The sequence below is a fragment of the Dendrobates tinctorius genome, unplaced genomic scaffold (genome assembly GCF_039654945.1).
Source record: "Dendrobates tinctorius isolate UK_male_01 unplaced genomic scaffold, ASM3965494v1 ptg000133l, whole genome shotgun sequence".
In the NCBI taxonomy this organism is placed as follows: Eukaryota; Metazoa; Chordata; class Amphibia; order Anura; family Dendrobatidae; genus Dendrobates; species Dendrobates tinctorius.
In genome coordinates this window covers 44,088,725-44,106,856 of record NW_027361801.1, presented here as the reverse complement: position 1 = coordinate 44,106,856, position 18,132 = coordinate 44,088,725, and the positions used below count along the sequence as shown (strand labels likewise).

Below are 18,132 nucleotides of genomic sequence, written 5' to 3'. Positions count from 1 at the left end.
CACATCAGTTTTCCAGGTCAGTCCTAAATCCGCCAAAATAGCGGAAAACGGATCCGCAGGGGGACTGACAGGAACGGGTGTCACTGGATCGGCGGATGTACTGATCCGGCGAAGGTAAAATTTAAAGGAACCCGTGCAGAGAGAGTGGCGTGAAATAGCTGAGTACCTCCATGACTGAGAACGAGCGGGCGGCATCGCGTGTCAGTACAATGTGAGGAGAATGGTCTCGTGATCGATCAGCAGGCATGGCGCGTCGCGGGATCCTGATCAGTCGACAGGCATGGCGCGTCACGGGATCCTGATCGATCGGCAGGCATGGCGCGTTGCAGGATCCAGATCAATCGGCAGGTATGGTGCGTCGATCGGCAGGTATGAGAGAGAGAGATCCAGCAGCCAGAAGGAATTGCGGGTTAAATCTGTAGATAAACACAAAATGCGGATCCGGCCAGAGAAAAAACGTTGCATGGTCCGTTCGGTGATGTCAGCGGACGCCAAAATTTTGGCGGATCCGCAGATATACGGATGCAACGGACGTCCATCAGTCAAAATTCGCCGATAATGCAAGTCAATGGGGAAAAAAACGAATCCGCCAAAAAAAATGGCGGATCCGTTTTTTTCACAAAACGGCGGATCTTGACTGATTGTGAAAAACTGATGTGTGAAACAGGCCTAACCACTACAACATGGGCAAGACCAAAGAGCTTTATAAGGATGTCAGGGACAAGATCATAGACCAGCTGGAATGGGCTACAAAACAATAAGGTGCTGGGTGAGAAAGTGCAATAGTAAGAAAATGGAAGAAATACAAAATGACTGTCAATCAGCATCTATCTGGGGCACCATTTAAAATCTCACCTCATGGGGTATCCTTGATCATGAGGAAAGGTAAGAAATCAGCGTAAAACTACACGGGGGAACTTGTTGTTAATCTCAAGGCAGCTGGGCCCACAATCACCAAGAAAACCATTGGTAATACATTACGCCGTAAAAGTTTAAAATCCTGCAGTGCCCGCAAGGTCCCCCTGCTCAAGAAGTCACATGTGCAGGCCTGACTGAAGTTTGTCAGTGAACACCTGGATGATCCTGTGAGTGATTGGGAGAAGGTGCTGTGGTCAGATGAAACAAAAATTGAGCTTTTTTGACATTAACTCAACTCACCATGTTTGGAGGAAGAGAAATGCTGCCTATGACCCAAAGAACACCATCCCCACTGTCAAGCATGGAGGTGGAAACATGCTAAGGGCACAGGACTACTTCACCGCAGCAATGAGAGAATGGATGGAGCCATGTACAGTACAATCCTGAGTGACAACCTCCTTCCCTTTGCCAGGACATTAAAAATATGTCGTGGCTGGGTCTGCCAGCAAGACAATGATCCAAAACATACAGTCAAGGCAACAAAGGAATGGCTCAAAAAGAAGCGCATTAAGGTAATGGAGTGGCCTAGCCAGTCTCCAGACCTTAATCCTATAGAAAACTTATGGAGGGAGCTGAAGCTCCGAGTTGCCAAGCGACAGTCTCAAAATATTAATGATTTAGAGATGATCTGCAAAGAGGAGTGGACAAAAATTCCTCCTGACATGTGTGCAAGCCTTATCATCAACTACAAAAATCGTCTGACTGCTGGGCTTACCAACAAGGGTTTTGCCACCAAATGTTAAGTCTTGTTTGCCAGAGGGATCAAATACTTATTTCTCACTGCAAAATGCAAATGTATATAATTTATACAATATGATTTTCGGGATTTTATTTTTGATATTCTATCGCTCAACGTTAAAATTAAACTACCCTTAAAATTATAGACTGTTCATATCTTTGTCAGTGGCCAAACTTACAAAATCAGCAAAGGATCAAATAATTTCCTTCACTGTAAAGGGAACCTGCAACTTCCAGTTATACCATTGACCTGCTAATAAGGTAGCAATTTGCAGCATGCCCATACTGCAGTGGCAACTAATGGGAGAAAATGTTAAGGTTTTTTTTCTCCCTGCAGCTGCTCACTTCCAGTTATCATTGCAGTGGAGGCAGCTAATACAATCACTGTCAGTGCAGTGGAGGCAGCTATTACAATCACTGTTTACTATACCGTGAGTGTGCTGTAATCACTCCCCTGTACACTGACAGTCTGCACTCCGCACATACGTGAGAAAAAGCTATGTCTGGACCATAATCGTAGTAAAAAAGAGAGAGGGCTACCACTAATATTATCTGCAAAATTATGAAGATTATATATATATATATATATATATATATATATATATATATATATATATATACACATATAGATAGATACATACATACTGATTGACTGACTGACAAAAATGTATAAGCGAGGTTCACAGTGAAGGCTCAAAAGAAGAATACACCAATTGGTCAAGCAAAGTACTATATATATACACAGGTAATAAAAGGAAATTCACTAGCATTATGTAATGTATGGGGAATAAGGATACAAAAATATCAGCCAGTCTCGAGGTATGAGAATATGAAGTACCCTAGCGCAGTCCAAGGTATAATAGAGGGCACAAAAATTAATCGCCGTATAGGATATAGAGTAGAGCACGTGTGTTAAGCACTTTCCATATACATGGAACATGACTAGGAGCAATGTAGAATGACCAGGAGTTCCTTACCCAAAAGATGGTGTATGCCTCACAACCCCCACGCGCGTTTCGTGTGGGCGTCTTCTGCGGGATGAGTATGCCCAGAACGGGTCACAAAGCATTGATAGTATAGTGAGCAGGGACGGTTCCAACTGCCTGCAGCGCCCTGATGACTGGAAGCAAGCTGCTAGAGGAAGAATATAATTTAATTTTCTCTTTTTAGCTGCTGCTCTAGTAAACCAGCCAGACATCATTAAATACCATTTAACTGCAGGTTGACACTTTATCTGCAGGCAAATGGTGTTTCTTCAGTGACAGGTTCCCTTTAAATGCAAATATTTTAAAGACAAAGCATTCTTCTAGATTCCCGACTGCATGTGATCACATCTGGTTCTTGTTTTCCTTCCTTTATTCTGGAGGAGTCATGGAGCTGCTCTGTTGATCCCTTTGGGATGAAGTTTGCTTACACACAAGAGGAGATCTATGAACTCATTGCTACAATAGGGCAACTTTATAGACAAAACGTGTGTAAAAGGGTGCTCCTCGCGCCCCCTGTACCAGCATTTGTAATTCCTCAGAAATTTACATTTTAAACTGAGTCTCTTGGCGTAAAATGACGATTAAAACCAAGCACAGGCTCTCTGTGCACCCTTGAAGTGGGAAAACAGTTTGGTGCCCCTGTGTGTCAACTTATTTTGCATCTGTATCATCCTCCTTTTCCTTTTATATTACCTGGATTTACATGAAGAGTAGAGATGGATGGAAAATAGGTAGGTTGAAAGGAGCACTGTAATTGAGAAGAGTGTCTGTGCTTGGTTTGCAAAGTCATTTTGTGCTGCTTAAAATGTTGAACTACAGCAGGATATAGGTAATAATATAAATGAAATGGAGAAATATGGTCAAAACTAGACACAAGCAACTAACTAATTACTACTTTTTTATTCTATAGCTAAGCCTGCACCAAAGCCACCTAAAGTTCCAACACGTAACACAGGTAAGAATATTTCCTTCTGTTTTGCGCTTGGATGCAGTTTTTATTTGAGTGCAGTTTATATTTGAGTGCAGAGTTTCCAAGCAAGAAGCGCTCGTTTGCATATTGCGCATTTGCTGCAAATTTATCTACTGGTTAAATCCAGACGATTACAGTAACAGCAAACTGATAATGGGGATAATTACAAAACGGAAATTGTCCTGAGCTGCGGCTTTCTACATCTATAGCTTGTCATTTCTTATTTCTTAATATTGACTATACCTTTTGCCACGTGTTGGGTAATATCTCCAACAGAATCCACTGTTTTTCCCTGTCACATGAGAATACAACCTATAAAGGGAAACTATTCACTTGCAGATATGGGCTTAATCTGCACATTAATAGCGTTACTAACCTTCACAGACTGAGAGCCCCATTGCCAGGAGGAAATAAACTTTATTGGTCCCAGCAGCCTCTGGCTTCCAGTCATAGAGGTGCAACCAGCGCAACTTTAGTCACTGCTCAGTACATTGTGTCCTGGCGCCCCCCAGCCGGCTGTCCCGAGGCTGCCAGGAGAAATATACGGTAATTAATTTCCTCCTGGCAGTGGGGCTCTCAGTCCAGGGACTTGTCAGCTTCATAATGTGGTTAACCTGCAAATTAACCACATATCTGCAGGTTAATAACGTTTGTTTACATGACCTTTTCTCTTTCACACCTTAACGTCCAATGATGTCCGTCATTGGATGCCAACCCGTTTGGTGCGGGCTCCAGCTATGAGCCCGCATCTTTTCCGTCACATGACAGCTGATCTGTAGAGCTGATATTTGCCCGTAACAGCCGCCGATGGAATCGTGATTTACCCGCTGTTAAATACGGCTGTCAAACGGACAGCGGCATTTAACATGCATGCGCAGGAAGCTTGTCATTACCTCCTCCCATCGGTGCCCATGCCACATGGACGCGGGTCGCCGATAGGTTGGCATGACAACTTGGGGTTAGCAGAAGCCCCCTGTGGTTGTCATAGCCTGATGGCTATGAGTGCTGCCCAGCGATCGGCGCTCATAGCAAATGAGCATATCTTCTACATAGAGCCGGGCTGCAGCCCTGCTCTGTGTAGCACAAGTGATCGGATGATCGCAGCTTCTAGTCTCCCATGGAGACTATTGAAGCAAGTAAAAAGTAAAAAAAAATTGATTCATAACACAAAAAAAAGTTCAAATCACCCCCTCTTTCGCCTCATTCAAAATACAGCAATAAAAAAATCAATCAAATAAAATATACACATATTTGGTATCGCTGCATTCAGAATCGCCCGATCTATCAATATATAAAAAAGAATGAATGCAATCGGTTAATGGTGTAGCGAGGAAAAAAAAAATCGAAACGGTCGCTGCAACATTGCAATAAAATGCAATAACAGGCGATCAAAAGATTGTATGCACACCAAAATGGTATCAATAAAAATGTCAGCTCGGAAAAAAATAAGCCCTCACCCACCCCAGATCCTGAAAAAGGGAGACGCTACAGGTCTCAGAAAATTGTAACTTGTAACTTTTTTAACATTTTTTTTTTTTTTTTCAAATTTTGGAGTTTTTTTTTACACAACTTAAATAAAAAAGAATCTAGACAGGTTTGGTGCCTGTGATCTCGGAATGACCTGGAGAATCATAATGGCAGGTCAGTTTTTTATCATTTAGTGAACATTGTAAAAAAGAATCCAAAAAACAATTGTGGAACTGCACTTTTCTTGCAATTTTATCGCAATTGGAATTTTTTTTCCCGTTTTTAAGTACACGATATGGTAAAACTAATGGTGTTGTTCAAAAGTACAACTCATCCCGCATAAAACAAGCTCTCACATGGCCATATTGATGGAAAAATAAAAAGTTATGGCTCTGGGAAGAAGGGGAGCAAAAAACAGAAACGCAAAAACAGAAATACCCCTGGTCCTTAAGGCATTAAGGTATGTTGACACAATACAATGTCTTTTTACGCCGATCAAAACGATCTGGTTTTCAAGTAGAAGAGGCTTCAGGATTTGCTTATTTTCTCTGGATTTCTATTGTAAAGTGTTTAGTGTCTTCCTAGCAGAAAACAACAGAAGAATGGACAATTTACTTCTTTTATCCGCTTAGCGTCTTTGAAAGCCTGAAGCATTTAATGGGACTCTGTCAGCACAGACTAAGTCCTGCCGCTGGGGGCACGTTGGCAGGGCCAGTCATTTATACACCTTCCCATCTCCTTGTTTTCCTCCATCTACACCCCCTCTTCATTGATTGACAGCAATGGCTTCGTAGAGCTAGAGATGGAAGGCGATAGATGGGAAATAAGCAGGTGGGAAGGTGTATATAAATGGTTGGCTCCGCCATCATGCACCGAGCGCCTATACTTAGTTTGACTGTGCCGACAGTCCTTTTTAAAACGACATTTCAAAGGCCTGAACATATGAACAGCAAGATGTTTTCCATGTAAATTATTAAGACCGCTGTTTTAATAGGTTTGTTAGTGATCTTTCCTCCTTTTTATTTTGAGTGGTGAAAGACGCAGTGTGAGCATACCCTTAGGGTTCCATCACACCAAACGATGCACCAGCGATCCCGACAACGATACGACCTGGTCAGGATCGCTGGTGCGTCGCTACATGATCGCTGGTGAGCTGCCAAACAGGCAGATCTCAGCAGTGATCAGGACCAGCGAGGACACTGGTATCCAAGGTAAATAGCGGGTAACTAAGCGCGTTGTGTACCTTGGATACCAGCGTGCTCGCGCTGAGACCTGGTATCCAACGTAAATATCGGGTAACTAAGCGCGCGCAGCACGTAGTTACCCGCTGTTTACCTTGGATACCAGCTCCCAGCGCGAGCACGCTGGTATCCAAGGTACACAGCGGTTAACTAAGCACCGCGTGTACTTAGTTACCCGCTATTTACCTTGGATACCAGCTCCCAGCGTCGTCTTACAGCGTTGGGAGCTCACTGATCGTTGGTCTCCCACTGCCACACGCAGCGATGCTTCCTGGCCAGCGGGAGACCAACGATAAAAAAATTGCCCAGGACATTCCTGCACGATCAGCTATACCCGGCGGGGGGCCAGTTGCTGATGTGTGCCACACACAGCGAGAACGCTAGCGAGATCGCTGATGGGTCACAAAATCAGCGATCTTGCTATCTGTGACGGGCCCCTTATTCTGGGGTCACACTAACCGACGCAAAATACGGTCAATATTTTACATGCGTAATACGGATGAATGACCCCTAAATAGTGCTCCGTATGTCATCCGTAATCAAGGTGTGGTCGCGTATTTTGCGCATGTCAGCATCCGCATGTAATCCGTATGGCGAGATTTTCTCGCAGGCTTGCAAAATGGACATATAATGGAGCCCTATGACAGGTTTTCTAACAGAAACCAAAGAATAGATATAGACACAGAATGCATATATATATCTGTGTATTCTATGTGTCTATATCTATTCTTTCGTTTCTTTATTAAACCTGTCAGTGTGAGTTTACTGTATAGCGCACTGAATTGCCGGCTTTGCTAAAAGACACCGGGTGCGTATTTCTCGCAAGTCACATGTCTGGTCCGTGTGTAATCCGTATTTTTTGCGCACCCATAGACTTGCATTGGCGTACTACGGGAGTAGTACGCTGACAATCGCAGCATGCTGCGATTGGCACGGAGCCTAGAATACGGATGAGAAATATATGGCTGGTGCGAGGGACCCCATAGAGAATCATTGGTCCGTGTCTAATGCGTGCTTTTAGCGCCGCTCACTCGGCCGTATTCCTCGCCAGTGTGACCCCGGCCTTATACAGTCAAGTACAATAGCCAAGTATAGGTAAAAAGACACCTGATAAATTTAATATTCAATTCTTTACTATTGGAGAAGATCTTACAGTGGGTAGGGAAAGTATTCAGACCCCCTTTGCATTTTTCACTCTGTTTTATTGCAGCCATTTGGTAAATCAAAAAAGTTAATTTTTTTCTCATTATTGTACACTCTGCACCCCATCTTGACTGAAAAAAACATATGTAAATATTTTTGCAAATTTATTAAAAAAGAAAAACTGATATCACAGAGTCATAAGTATTCAGACCCTTTGCTCAGACAGCGAAATGGCACTTATCATGGTCTTCTCTGGTCCTCATTCGAATACAGTCTGCTAGAGGTTGTAGCAACGGCCGGCATGGCATCCTTAGGTGGATCCAGTGAATCACGGTCCAGCTTCTGGTGGCAACGGGCGGTCACCGGTTTTACCCTATGAGCCCCTAGTCCATAAATATGTGCAGCCAAATTAGGGAGCGCTACAGGAGTCTCTGTCCAACACGTGTGCTGCTGCTGCTCGTCTATCGTAAAGGAGGACGCACCTTGGGACCCTGCACCTGGCACACACTCCTCCACAGGAGCACAGCTCTCTGCCTAGCCGGGAGCTCTGCACACTCACTGTCTGTCTGGAGCACTCACTTAATCTCTGCCGCGGCTCGTCTCCACACTGTCTGTTGCCCTGCGGAGAGCGCCGCATTCCTCCTTCTGCTCACGCTGGCGGCGGGAGACCAACTGCTGCTTCGCATGCTTTCAGCTCTGTTTCTGGCTTAAACACACCCCCTCTTCCTGGGTCATGAACTCTGTCCGGTCCCCTATTCCTTCCCCCGGGTAACATGGGATGCAGCCTCGACAGTTCCCACCCAGCTCAATGCAGGCACCCGCAGCCCGGTCTTCCTCCTTACACTAGATTAATTCTTCACTCCCATCTTTGACGATGGATACTAGCGGTTTGTGCCTGCTGAAAATTGTTTCTATTACCCGAGACAATTCGTTTGCAAGCTGAAGAGTTTTTATTAATTGTTGAGAACAGCTGCTGGGAAAGCATTTTTTTTTTTTTTATACTTTCACTGGAGAAAGGAAATGCTAATGGCCGTCATTACATAAGTCTATTTGTGTTTTCTCTTCTTTAATATTATTACTAACCTAGAGGAGCTTTCTGTTAAATAACAGGCCATAATAGGATAGCAGCAAAATCCTTCCCACTTATGTGATTGATCTGAATGTACTGGACAAACCCTTAATCCTCCACACTGTCATGAGGCCATAGACTGTTGTACGGATTATGGTGGGTTTTTTTTTATACAGTATTCCAATAGTTTTAATATTTTAAATGAGTGACAGCCCGATGGGCGCCCCTTTATCTATCCATCGTCTGCAACACCCATCGGTTTACCTTCCTTTGTCACCGAGAGAGGCGCTACTGGGTCAGACAATACTGATCTGATCCAGATCTCATGACGTTTCATCCTCATTCTGCAGCTCTCTGCAGCCAGCACTATTAGAGGAGAGCTGCATCTCTGATCTAATATTCTACAGCATAGGAAATGCTGTGATGAGTCTGCGGATTTACAGCAGAGGCTGCAGATGGTTTTGGATTTCAACCATATCTGCTTTTGTATACTATTATTTTTTTTTTTTTTTTAATTTTTTTATTTTATTTTGCCTCTAGAAATAATTTGCAGCTAAGTAACATTAGAACAATGGTACTGGTGGCTAACCAAGTAACAGCAAAAACCTATACCCAACATAAGAAAAATGCAGACCATTGAATTAAATCTAAGAATACTAACGCTTATTATTACATGATAAATAATACAGAAAAAAAATGAAAAGATTACAGTAGAAGAGAGAGCGAGGTAGAATAGAATAATCTAAGCCTACATAAAGGGGTTGTCCGGCCTTATGGTATAAGTCTGTAATCACACTGTGACTGCAGACTTGTGAATCATCACATCGCACGTACTGTGTGGTGTGAGGATTTTCTGGTGTTGGCAATATATAAATTTTCTTACTTCCAGCCACATTCTGACTAGACTCATCCAGCCTCGCTCAGTACACTTGCATTGTGTGAGGTCGCGTCCTTCTAGTGGGCATGTGACCGCATATATGTAAATTGCATTCTTGTGGTCATGTTCTTGGGGCTGCCACCCGAGAACCCTAACTGTGCACAGTGTGTCAAAACAGCAGTGGCAATTACCATTAAGAAGTTGATAAAATATTAATATAACAGGTATATCTATATACACTTTGTTCAAAATGGAATTTTGCACAAATTTTTGAAAATGGCTGTTGCAAATGAGTCAGTATAATATTCAATTATATGCTCTGTAATAACATTTTAGCAGCTGCTCTCTTAATCCAGTGAATTTTTCAGACGCAAACCTTCCTCATTATGCCTTTATCTGCACAAACCTGTCTGTGATTTGTATTGGCCACAAATCTCTTCACAGTACAATGATCACGCTTGTGTTTTTGTGAAATATCTAATATTTCTATACTTTGACCAAGACATTGCACTAATTGGCGCTTTTTTGGTAGCAGAGAGATCCTTTTTCTTTCCCATGTGGCTTGAAACCTGTGACCTTATTAATAATGTGGTACGTCCTTTTTTAAGTAGTTTTCCTTTAATTGGGTTCACCTGGCAAACTAATTATCACAGGTGTTTGAGATTGATTTCAGTGATCAAAAAGGCCCTGATACACAATACCATCCATGAGTTTATTGGAAAAAACTAAAAATTTCATCTTTGACACTTCAACCCAATTTGCATAATAATTTGGAATGCGGTGTACAGTATATATCAGTATGTTTGGCCACTGTCAGTGCACAACAATGAAATATGAGAGTATGTCCACAAATTATATTGGGTGCATATGTAAAGAGAGATTCAACCACGCTGCATTGGTCATGAATGGTGACATAGAAAGTAACAACACCCCAAAATACCTTTCAACGCTCTGCTCCGTTAGTAGGGTACGCACAGTCTCTCATTTTACATATATTTTTGAGATTTGTCTGATATATATAATAGTCACAGAGCCGGGATCTTGGGTTAGTGGCTACAAACAGTGCGCCCAGAATGTAAACTAGCCAGCAGCTGAGAGTCAAGATGATCTGTCGTGGATCTGTTTCCATGTTCTGCCGGGTAAGCTCTAGCTGCCGGCCCAAGAAAAATGCCACACTAAGCGTAAGTGTCTTGGCAAGGAAACCTACATGTAATGCATCATGCGAGCTAGTACATTTCCAAAAGTACTGATGTAGAGGTGATCAGGGCGATGTGTGATCCATGAACACATTTAATGAACCGAAATAACTGATGCAAGATATATCTGATCTTGTCATTTTCTTATGCAGACGATATCGACTTGTCAGACTTCTTTGATGCAACAAAACCTCCCAAAGTTGTTCCTAAACGTCCAACAAAGAAGCCAGGTAATTCTAAAAGCTGTATGATGTGCGTAAGTGATTATATGTTAAAGGGGTTCTCCATTATGTTACCACCAGTGGGATGCCTTCCCTATTACAGGACAAAGAAAAACCTATTTATCATGAAAATCCACCCCCTGCTCCAGCACTGCCATCTTGTTGGTTTCAGCCTGCCTGGAAATATTGAATATCTGACCAGTAGTCATCTGACCCTGCAGTCAATCAGTAGTTCCAGCAGTTATGTCACCCGTAGTTGTGATGTCATGGCTTCTAGTCTGGTGGAGACCATTGGAGCGGCAGCTTTGGAGCAAGCGGGTGGGAAGGATTGTAAATGTTATTTTATTTGGATAATTTCCCATTTGTAACCTTTAATAACAAAGCTGAAGTTCCTTTTAAGGTGGCCATACACAGTAGGTGAATGTCAGCTGAAACGTCCCACCCTGTGGCTCTCATCTGACCACTGAAAGGAGGATTGCGCATGTTGGATTTTAACTTCCGCGATCATTTGTTTTCACAGGAAATAAGGCATGCCCAGAGGCGTGGCTATGTATTAATTGCCTATTCTATTTGCAAACCCATGCATGCTTGGCCGAGCATATATCTGGGGTGGGGTCATAGCTAACTGTCCATTTATTTAATGAGGCTGCCTGCTTTGTAAAGTGTATGAGCTTCATTAACAGCATGAAAAAGTTTGGGGCTTTTATCTGTTACTAAACCTTGTATTTTTATTGGTTTTAAAGGGAACGTGTCACAACTTTTATTTTTGCATTAATTAAACATTTATATAATGTATTTTTAAAACAAAATGAAACGTTGTGTTTTAACTTTTTTTTTTCTGCTCCCGCTTGTAACTGCTATTTTGATTTGCTAGTGTGTCTGAGCTGTACACTCACACAATGAACACTGCACCCTCAGAGCATAGGAGACTACAGTCAGTGTCCGACCGCAACTGCATCCATGATGCAGGGACATCTGAATGAGGTTTTACTACTACATCTGCAAAAAGCATCAGAAGTAATGACAGTTACAAAGTAACCCCTGCTGATGTGCTTTGCAGACATAGAAGTAAAGCCTCATTTAGACATCCCTGCATCACAGACATCTGAATGAGGCCTTACATAGACTGAGCAGAGCCATGTATCTAATTCTGTTATGTGTGATATAGTGCGCAGCCGATCAGGGCTAGACTGGCAATTCTGGAAAATTCCAGAAGGGCTTGTCTGGTGGTGGGCCACCTTGTCTGCTATGTTGTTAACAGTATGGGTGTCTTGAGAACACCTATTCTGTTAAGAGTTGTGACGGAGGTATCTGTTGTGAATTCTCTCTCTGGCTTACCTCTGGTGATTACTGAAGATAGTGGAGCTAGTCAGATTGAGAGTTCTCTTTCTGGGCTCCCTCTGGTGGTTACTGGAGGTAGTGGAGAAGATCTGATTGACAGAGGCTTGCCACCTGATAAGGATGACGGTTGGAGATCTGGGGTTTCTGATTGGGATTTAAGACAGCTGACTCCCTCTATCCCTGCTGGTGATTTTTTTCCTGTGCTGCCTGAGGTCTGATGTCTCCTGCTCTTTCCCTACATGTTCAGCTAAGTGGTTAATTTGCTATTCTGTTTGCATTTGATCTGGTTTTGCTTACCTCTGCTTTGTGCAGGTCAGCTAGCTCCGGCTGGGGCTGTGCTGAATCACCGCCCATATGTTACTGCATGTGCCAGTTTGTCCCCTTTTTATATTGGTCTCTTTTTGCTTTGCTTTCAGAATATACCAGAGTGCTGATATAGTGGGGGGCGAAGTCATGTTACTTCAGTGTTTTTTGCATCAGACGTGTTGGACTTTTGCAGGGTTTTTTGCGTGATTGCAGACAGTGTCTTTCCTTTCCTGTCCTCTCTAGTCAGTGTGGGCCCCATCGTTTGCTTAGTCTATTTTTCTGCCTGCGTTTGTGTTTTCATCTTGTCTCACCGACAATATATGTTTGGGGGCTATCTATTCCTTTGGGGTCTGCTCCGGGGCAGTTTAGATTTCCCCTTTCTTACTTTAGGCTTAGTTAGCTCTCCCGCTGTGCCGAAGCGTCTAGGATCATCGTAGGTACGCTCCACGGCTACTGCTAGTTGTGTGGAAAGGATCAGGGGTCTGCATCCGCTTAGCTACCAACCTCTCTGGTTTTCTGTGGCTTAGCCTGGGCCTGCTATCCTCCTCGGTAACCTGTTCATAACAGGTATCATTAGAAATATTGGTCTTGTAGTAAATCTTGCCTTCCTCCATGCAGGGTAATATTAGTAATATATTCCATCTGGTGCTTGGGGATGGGGACAGCATGGGCCTGTGTGATTTCAAATGCCAGGACTGAATTTCAGCACCAGTCCGTACCTGGTGCCAGTTAACAAATCTGCGCTGCCAGTCGTCCTGTGATATTGTCCACATGTCAGTATCGCTTTGCAATCACCAACAAAATGTCTTCTCCGCACTGTGAACCTAAACTTCATTCTCCCTTATCTTTTTGCAAACACCATGAAGGGGAGGGAAAGAGTGACATCAGACACATGTGAGCAGATCCAGCCCACATTTACTACAGTCGTAATGCAAGCTAGCAGTACCCTAGATTTTCATGGCAAATTTCAGTTGCTGCTCCCTCTTTGTATTTAAAAGGTGAAAATATCAAACTTTTAAAAAAAATTTCATATTTTATACCAATTTAAAACATTAATACTTTATATTTTTTTCAGTTGTTCAAGATTTTTTTTTTTTTTTGATGACACATTCCTTTTAAGAGCAAGTAAAAAAAAAAAAAAAGGTAGGCATACAAATAGTGCACAGACGATTTATCCAAGTTGTACACAGCAGTGCAGCAATGTAGATTGATGAGTCAAGGAGCGAAGTGGTTACTGAAGAGGTTAAGATATTCATTCCTCCTGTGCTTAGATATGACAAGGTAATCGGTAGGAAAGAGCAGAAGAAGAGAATTAAAAGCCACAATTTGTACTGTCTTTCCTAAAAAAAAAATAAAAATTATCAAGTGAACACTTTGACTGTAATGTATAATATTTTATAATATGTCATTTCTAGATGTATTTATCACAACTAAGAAGCCACGTGTTTCAACTGTTAAGCCAAGAAAACAACCAGGTACTAGAACATTTATTTTTTTTTTGGGATGACTTTGGCTGCAACACAAGATTGCTTTGTCACTATTACATCGCAGCATAATGTAAGTGAAAAGGGTCCTATTTCTACCCACAAGGGACTGCGATAAAAGAGGTGTAAATGTTGGAAGTAGCAACTGCAAACAGCGCGTCTTTAGGCCTTGTGATCTTTGTCGTGGCCAAAGTCATCATGTAGTCCCAGCTTTAAAGGAAAGGAATCTTCTGTTAAAAAAAAAATATACATGTAACCAATATCACGGGTATGCAAAATTTGGGTTTATGAGAATTAAGGTTTTCTTATGCCCCGATTTAAATATATATATATATATATATATATATATATATATATAGGCTTCACATTGAGAAAGAAGGAATAACTGCGCTCACCATCCTTAAAACATCTTCTCTTTATTTGGTAAACTTTAAACATAGGGTTACAGGGGTGAATGGAATGCTTCCAGGACCGGTCCCGGTCCTGTTGAGTCTCTTTTTCCTTCCGGTCCACTGCCCGGATTGGAGAGTCCATTGATGGTGCCACCATTCCTCCTTTTTTCTTATACTTCTATTTTTAACCATCATATATGGATTTTGCACAAAACACATGTGAAATTACATACGTACAGGCAATATGAAGAATAAAAATCTTTATTGTAGCCAAAAACGTACCCAATATTATATATAAAAAATTATTGAACATTCATTCTGCAACTTTATTGAAAATTAATTCTTGCACCTTTTACTTTTCTACTATAAAAGCTTCATTTGATCCCTTTTCTCTTATAGAAGTCCTGTGGATCTTCTCTGTGAAGCATCCTGCAGCGATCTCCCATTCTTTTCACGTTACCTTTACCTTGGTGTCTTCGTTCCTTCTTTCTGATATCCTAATGAAGTCTTTTTCTTTGTTCTTCGCTAACAGCACCAAAGTTTTTAGGAAAGTAGTCCAAATGGAAATGTAAAAAATATAACTTCAAATTCATTAGACAACCATAGGCCTTGAAATGTTTCAGCAAGTCTCCAGGATGGACTTACATTTTGGATTTTTGTTGTTAGCTAGAAATTTCTTCAAAACTTCTTTAAAAGAATCCAAAGCTTTTTTTCGCAACAGCTTTCATTTTTGTTTTGAACAGGTGCTTCATGAGTTTTCGCATATCCAGACCCACAAAAATGTCTTTCCTCAGTTTTGCTTCGGACTGTCCCTGAAACTTGGTACACAGGTCTCTCTCAGTAGAGCTTTCACAAACTGCTTAATCAGCCCAAGCATAAAGGGGTTGTACACTACTATTACAAACACTTCTTGATCTAAATGTTTGGCCCCGCTAAAATAAAAAAAGCTTATACTTGCCTCCCGTGCTGGTGCCGTTCCAGCGGTGTCGGCTCTCTGGACTCTAGTATGGTTGTATGAGACATGGTGCCTGGTGCCCAATCAGTGCTGGCATCACTGTCCCCACCTTCTGTCGAATTGAACATGAAGAAAGTCAGAGAGCAGCTGCAGCCCGGACTTCCTCTTCATGTTCTGTTTATATGAAGGAGGAGACAGTGAAGCCGGCGCTGATTGGATGCCGGGCACCACATGTCATATAACCGCATGAGAGCCTGGTACTGCGAGTGCCAACACCGCTAGAACAGTGAGTTGCGTATAAGCTTTTTTTTATTTTATTAAGGCCAAACATGTAGATCAAGAAGTAGTTGTCCTAGTAGTGGACAGCTCCTTTAATGTGGAGTGGTGGCAGGAGATCTTAAGTGGGATCAACTAAACTTTCTGCAACTATGTTCTTGAGTCCAGGTTGAAAAGATGTTCTCATTGGCCAACTTTTTTGGCTCCATTGATGAGTCCTATCCTGGCACTTAATGCCCTACAGACACTAACGCATACTTGCTGCCATTGTGCAGTAGCACAGTTTTCAGAATTTTTGGATGAATCAATAAAGAATCTCTACTCGCTCACATTGTACTTGATGCTAAATTTTTCCATCAGTCCAGGAACATCACTGCAATACACTGCAGGACCATCTTGAGAAAAGTATGGAAGGAATTCCTTTTCTCCTCTTCTGTATCATGAAAAACAGGTGCCAGGAAGCTAGCAGGTTCTTTTCCTTTAGTCTGTAGCCTAAAAGTTGTGCAGAATGTTTAGGAAAGTCCAAGTCTCTGACTAAATAATTTAATTTGAGCTGAGGAAAAAGCTGTGGCTCATTGGAACTAGCTTGAAAGTCTTCGTCAGAATCCTGCTCTTCATGTTCTGAATCAGGTGTATCTTCAAGTTTCTCCAGAGGTGAAGGGACAAGTTTTCCTGGACCGTGAGGCACAGCGTGAATCGCTGATGGGATGTCCATGTATATAATTTCCTTCTTATTTTTAAGGTTGAATTCCTCCACGTTACACGTAAAAAGCAGTCATACTATGATTTTGCGGTTCTCTCCAGATCATAGGCACGCCAAAGCTAAAGCTCTGTCTTCCCTTTAGACCACTGTCGTAATTCTTCTACACTACATGTGGAACCTAGTCTTGATCACCCAAATTTCTCATAATACACTTTTCTAGCAAAGTCCGTACTGGTCCTACATTGTTTCTTCACTACAAAACAAACGCAAATGTAGCAAAAGTTGTCGGGTGAATTAGGACACCCCCTTGTAGTAATTTTGATCATGTTGTTAGAAACAGAAGCTTACTCCACCACAACCACTAAATACTGAGAGTAATCTTGGTAAGCGTACCACCACACTCTCTTATAAACTCTTTCTAAAAGAAAATCTGCCTTTGCTCCCCACAGCAACCAATCACAGTGCAGTTTTCAGTTCTTATACTACTGAGGTAAAAATGAAAACTTTGCTCTGATTGGTTGTTATGGACACCACCACACTACTTTGAACTGTGACAAAGAAAAATTATCTGTCTTTATTGCCCATAACAGCCAATCACAGCGCAGATTTTCTTTCTTATACCGTTGAGGTAAACTCTTTGGAAGCTGGGTTATGAAAATCTTCTCTGCCCCCAGCAGCCAATCACAGTACAGTGTCCATTAATTTCTAACAAATCTAATGACGCCCAACTCCTCCACCAAAAGGTCAAGCACAAGGGTCAAGGTATGATGCAAGAAGAAACATAGTCAGTGTTTGTGAAAAAAACTGTACGCGATAGCATTTTTTCAATATTTTTTACTGAATTCAGTGGTTGTAAAGTAAGAAGTGAATTTTTATATACTTTCAAACAACTTTTCCATTTCAGACCAGTGTAATCTCTTGATTGTGGGCTTGTTTCATATACTACTAAGCATATTAAAAAAAAAAAAATTGTAATCTTGCAATTTTCACACTGCCTAATGGGGCTTTTGTAGACTCATACTTCCTATCCTTCCAGTAAGCACGTTCAGCAGTCTCATTATCAGTAGTGGTAGAATTATAATAAGAAACACCTCTATAAACATATGATACAGTATCTACCAATCACAATAGCAATGTGTCAGCTTCCGCTCCCTTCACAATTACCTTTGCACACGCTCACTAGATGCTTCAACACAGACAGCAGGTGAAATAAGTGTTGAACAGATCCCCAAATTTCTAAGTAAATATATTTCTAAAGGTGATCTTGACTTGAAATTTTCACCAGATGGTGGTAACACCCCATCCAATCCACACAGGCAAAGAGATCAAACCATAGATGTCCATAAATTAATTAATGTGTAATTAATGCAATATTTCCAGTCAAATGAATTTCGGGTCTACTATTCTGGCAATGATATCTGAAGAAGAAAGTGTCTCTTTTGATTGACAACCTAAGAATGGTCGGCACGGTCTTGAAGCACAGTGCAGTCAGTGATGGTCATATCAATTCAAGGAGAGCAAATTCATTTTGCAGTTTTACTACTCTACTTGCGAACAACAGATGCCAAAGAGGAGGACATTTAACTATTCTACAATCAAGCTCAAGAAGATATCGACAAGATGCCAAAACGAGACTTACTCATTATCATGGGGAACTGGAATGCCAAAGTGGGCCACCGCACGCATAGAATCGCTGTTGGAAACTTTGGACTTGGTGAATGAACAAGGCTGGAGGAAGATTCATTAACTTTTGTACAACAAATAAACGGTCCATGAAAACCTTCCTCCAAAATCATAAACGGAGACTCTACACATCAGCAAATGGGGACTATAAAAATCAGATGGGCTA

General features: G+C 41.8%; 1 protein-coding gene across 5 annotated transcripts in view; it reads left to right on the top strand.

The window, feature by feature from the left end:
- CD99L2 (CD99 molecule like 2) overlaps positions 1-18,132 on the top strand; it is a 200,324-nt gene that overhangs the window by 128,659 nt on the left and 53,533 nt on the right. For 3 of the 5 annotated variants that reach the window (XM_073543615.1, XM_073543616.1, XM_073543614.1), the window contains exons 5-6: positions 3,553-3,597; positions 10,758-10,835. In XM_073543615.1, coding sequence (XP_073399716.1) covers positions 3,553-3,597; positions 10,758-10,835 — 123 coding nt within the window. Of the gene's footprint in view, positions 1-3,552; positions 3,598-10,757; positions 10,836-13,888; positions 13,949-18,132 lie in introns of all 5 variants that reach the window. The other 2 variants (XM_073543613.1, XM_073543612.1) reach the window with 1 other exon arrangement.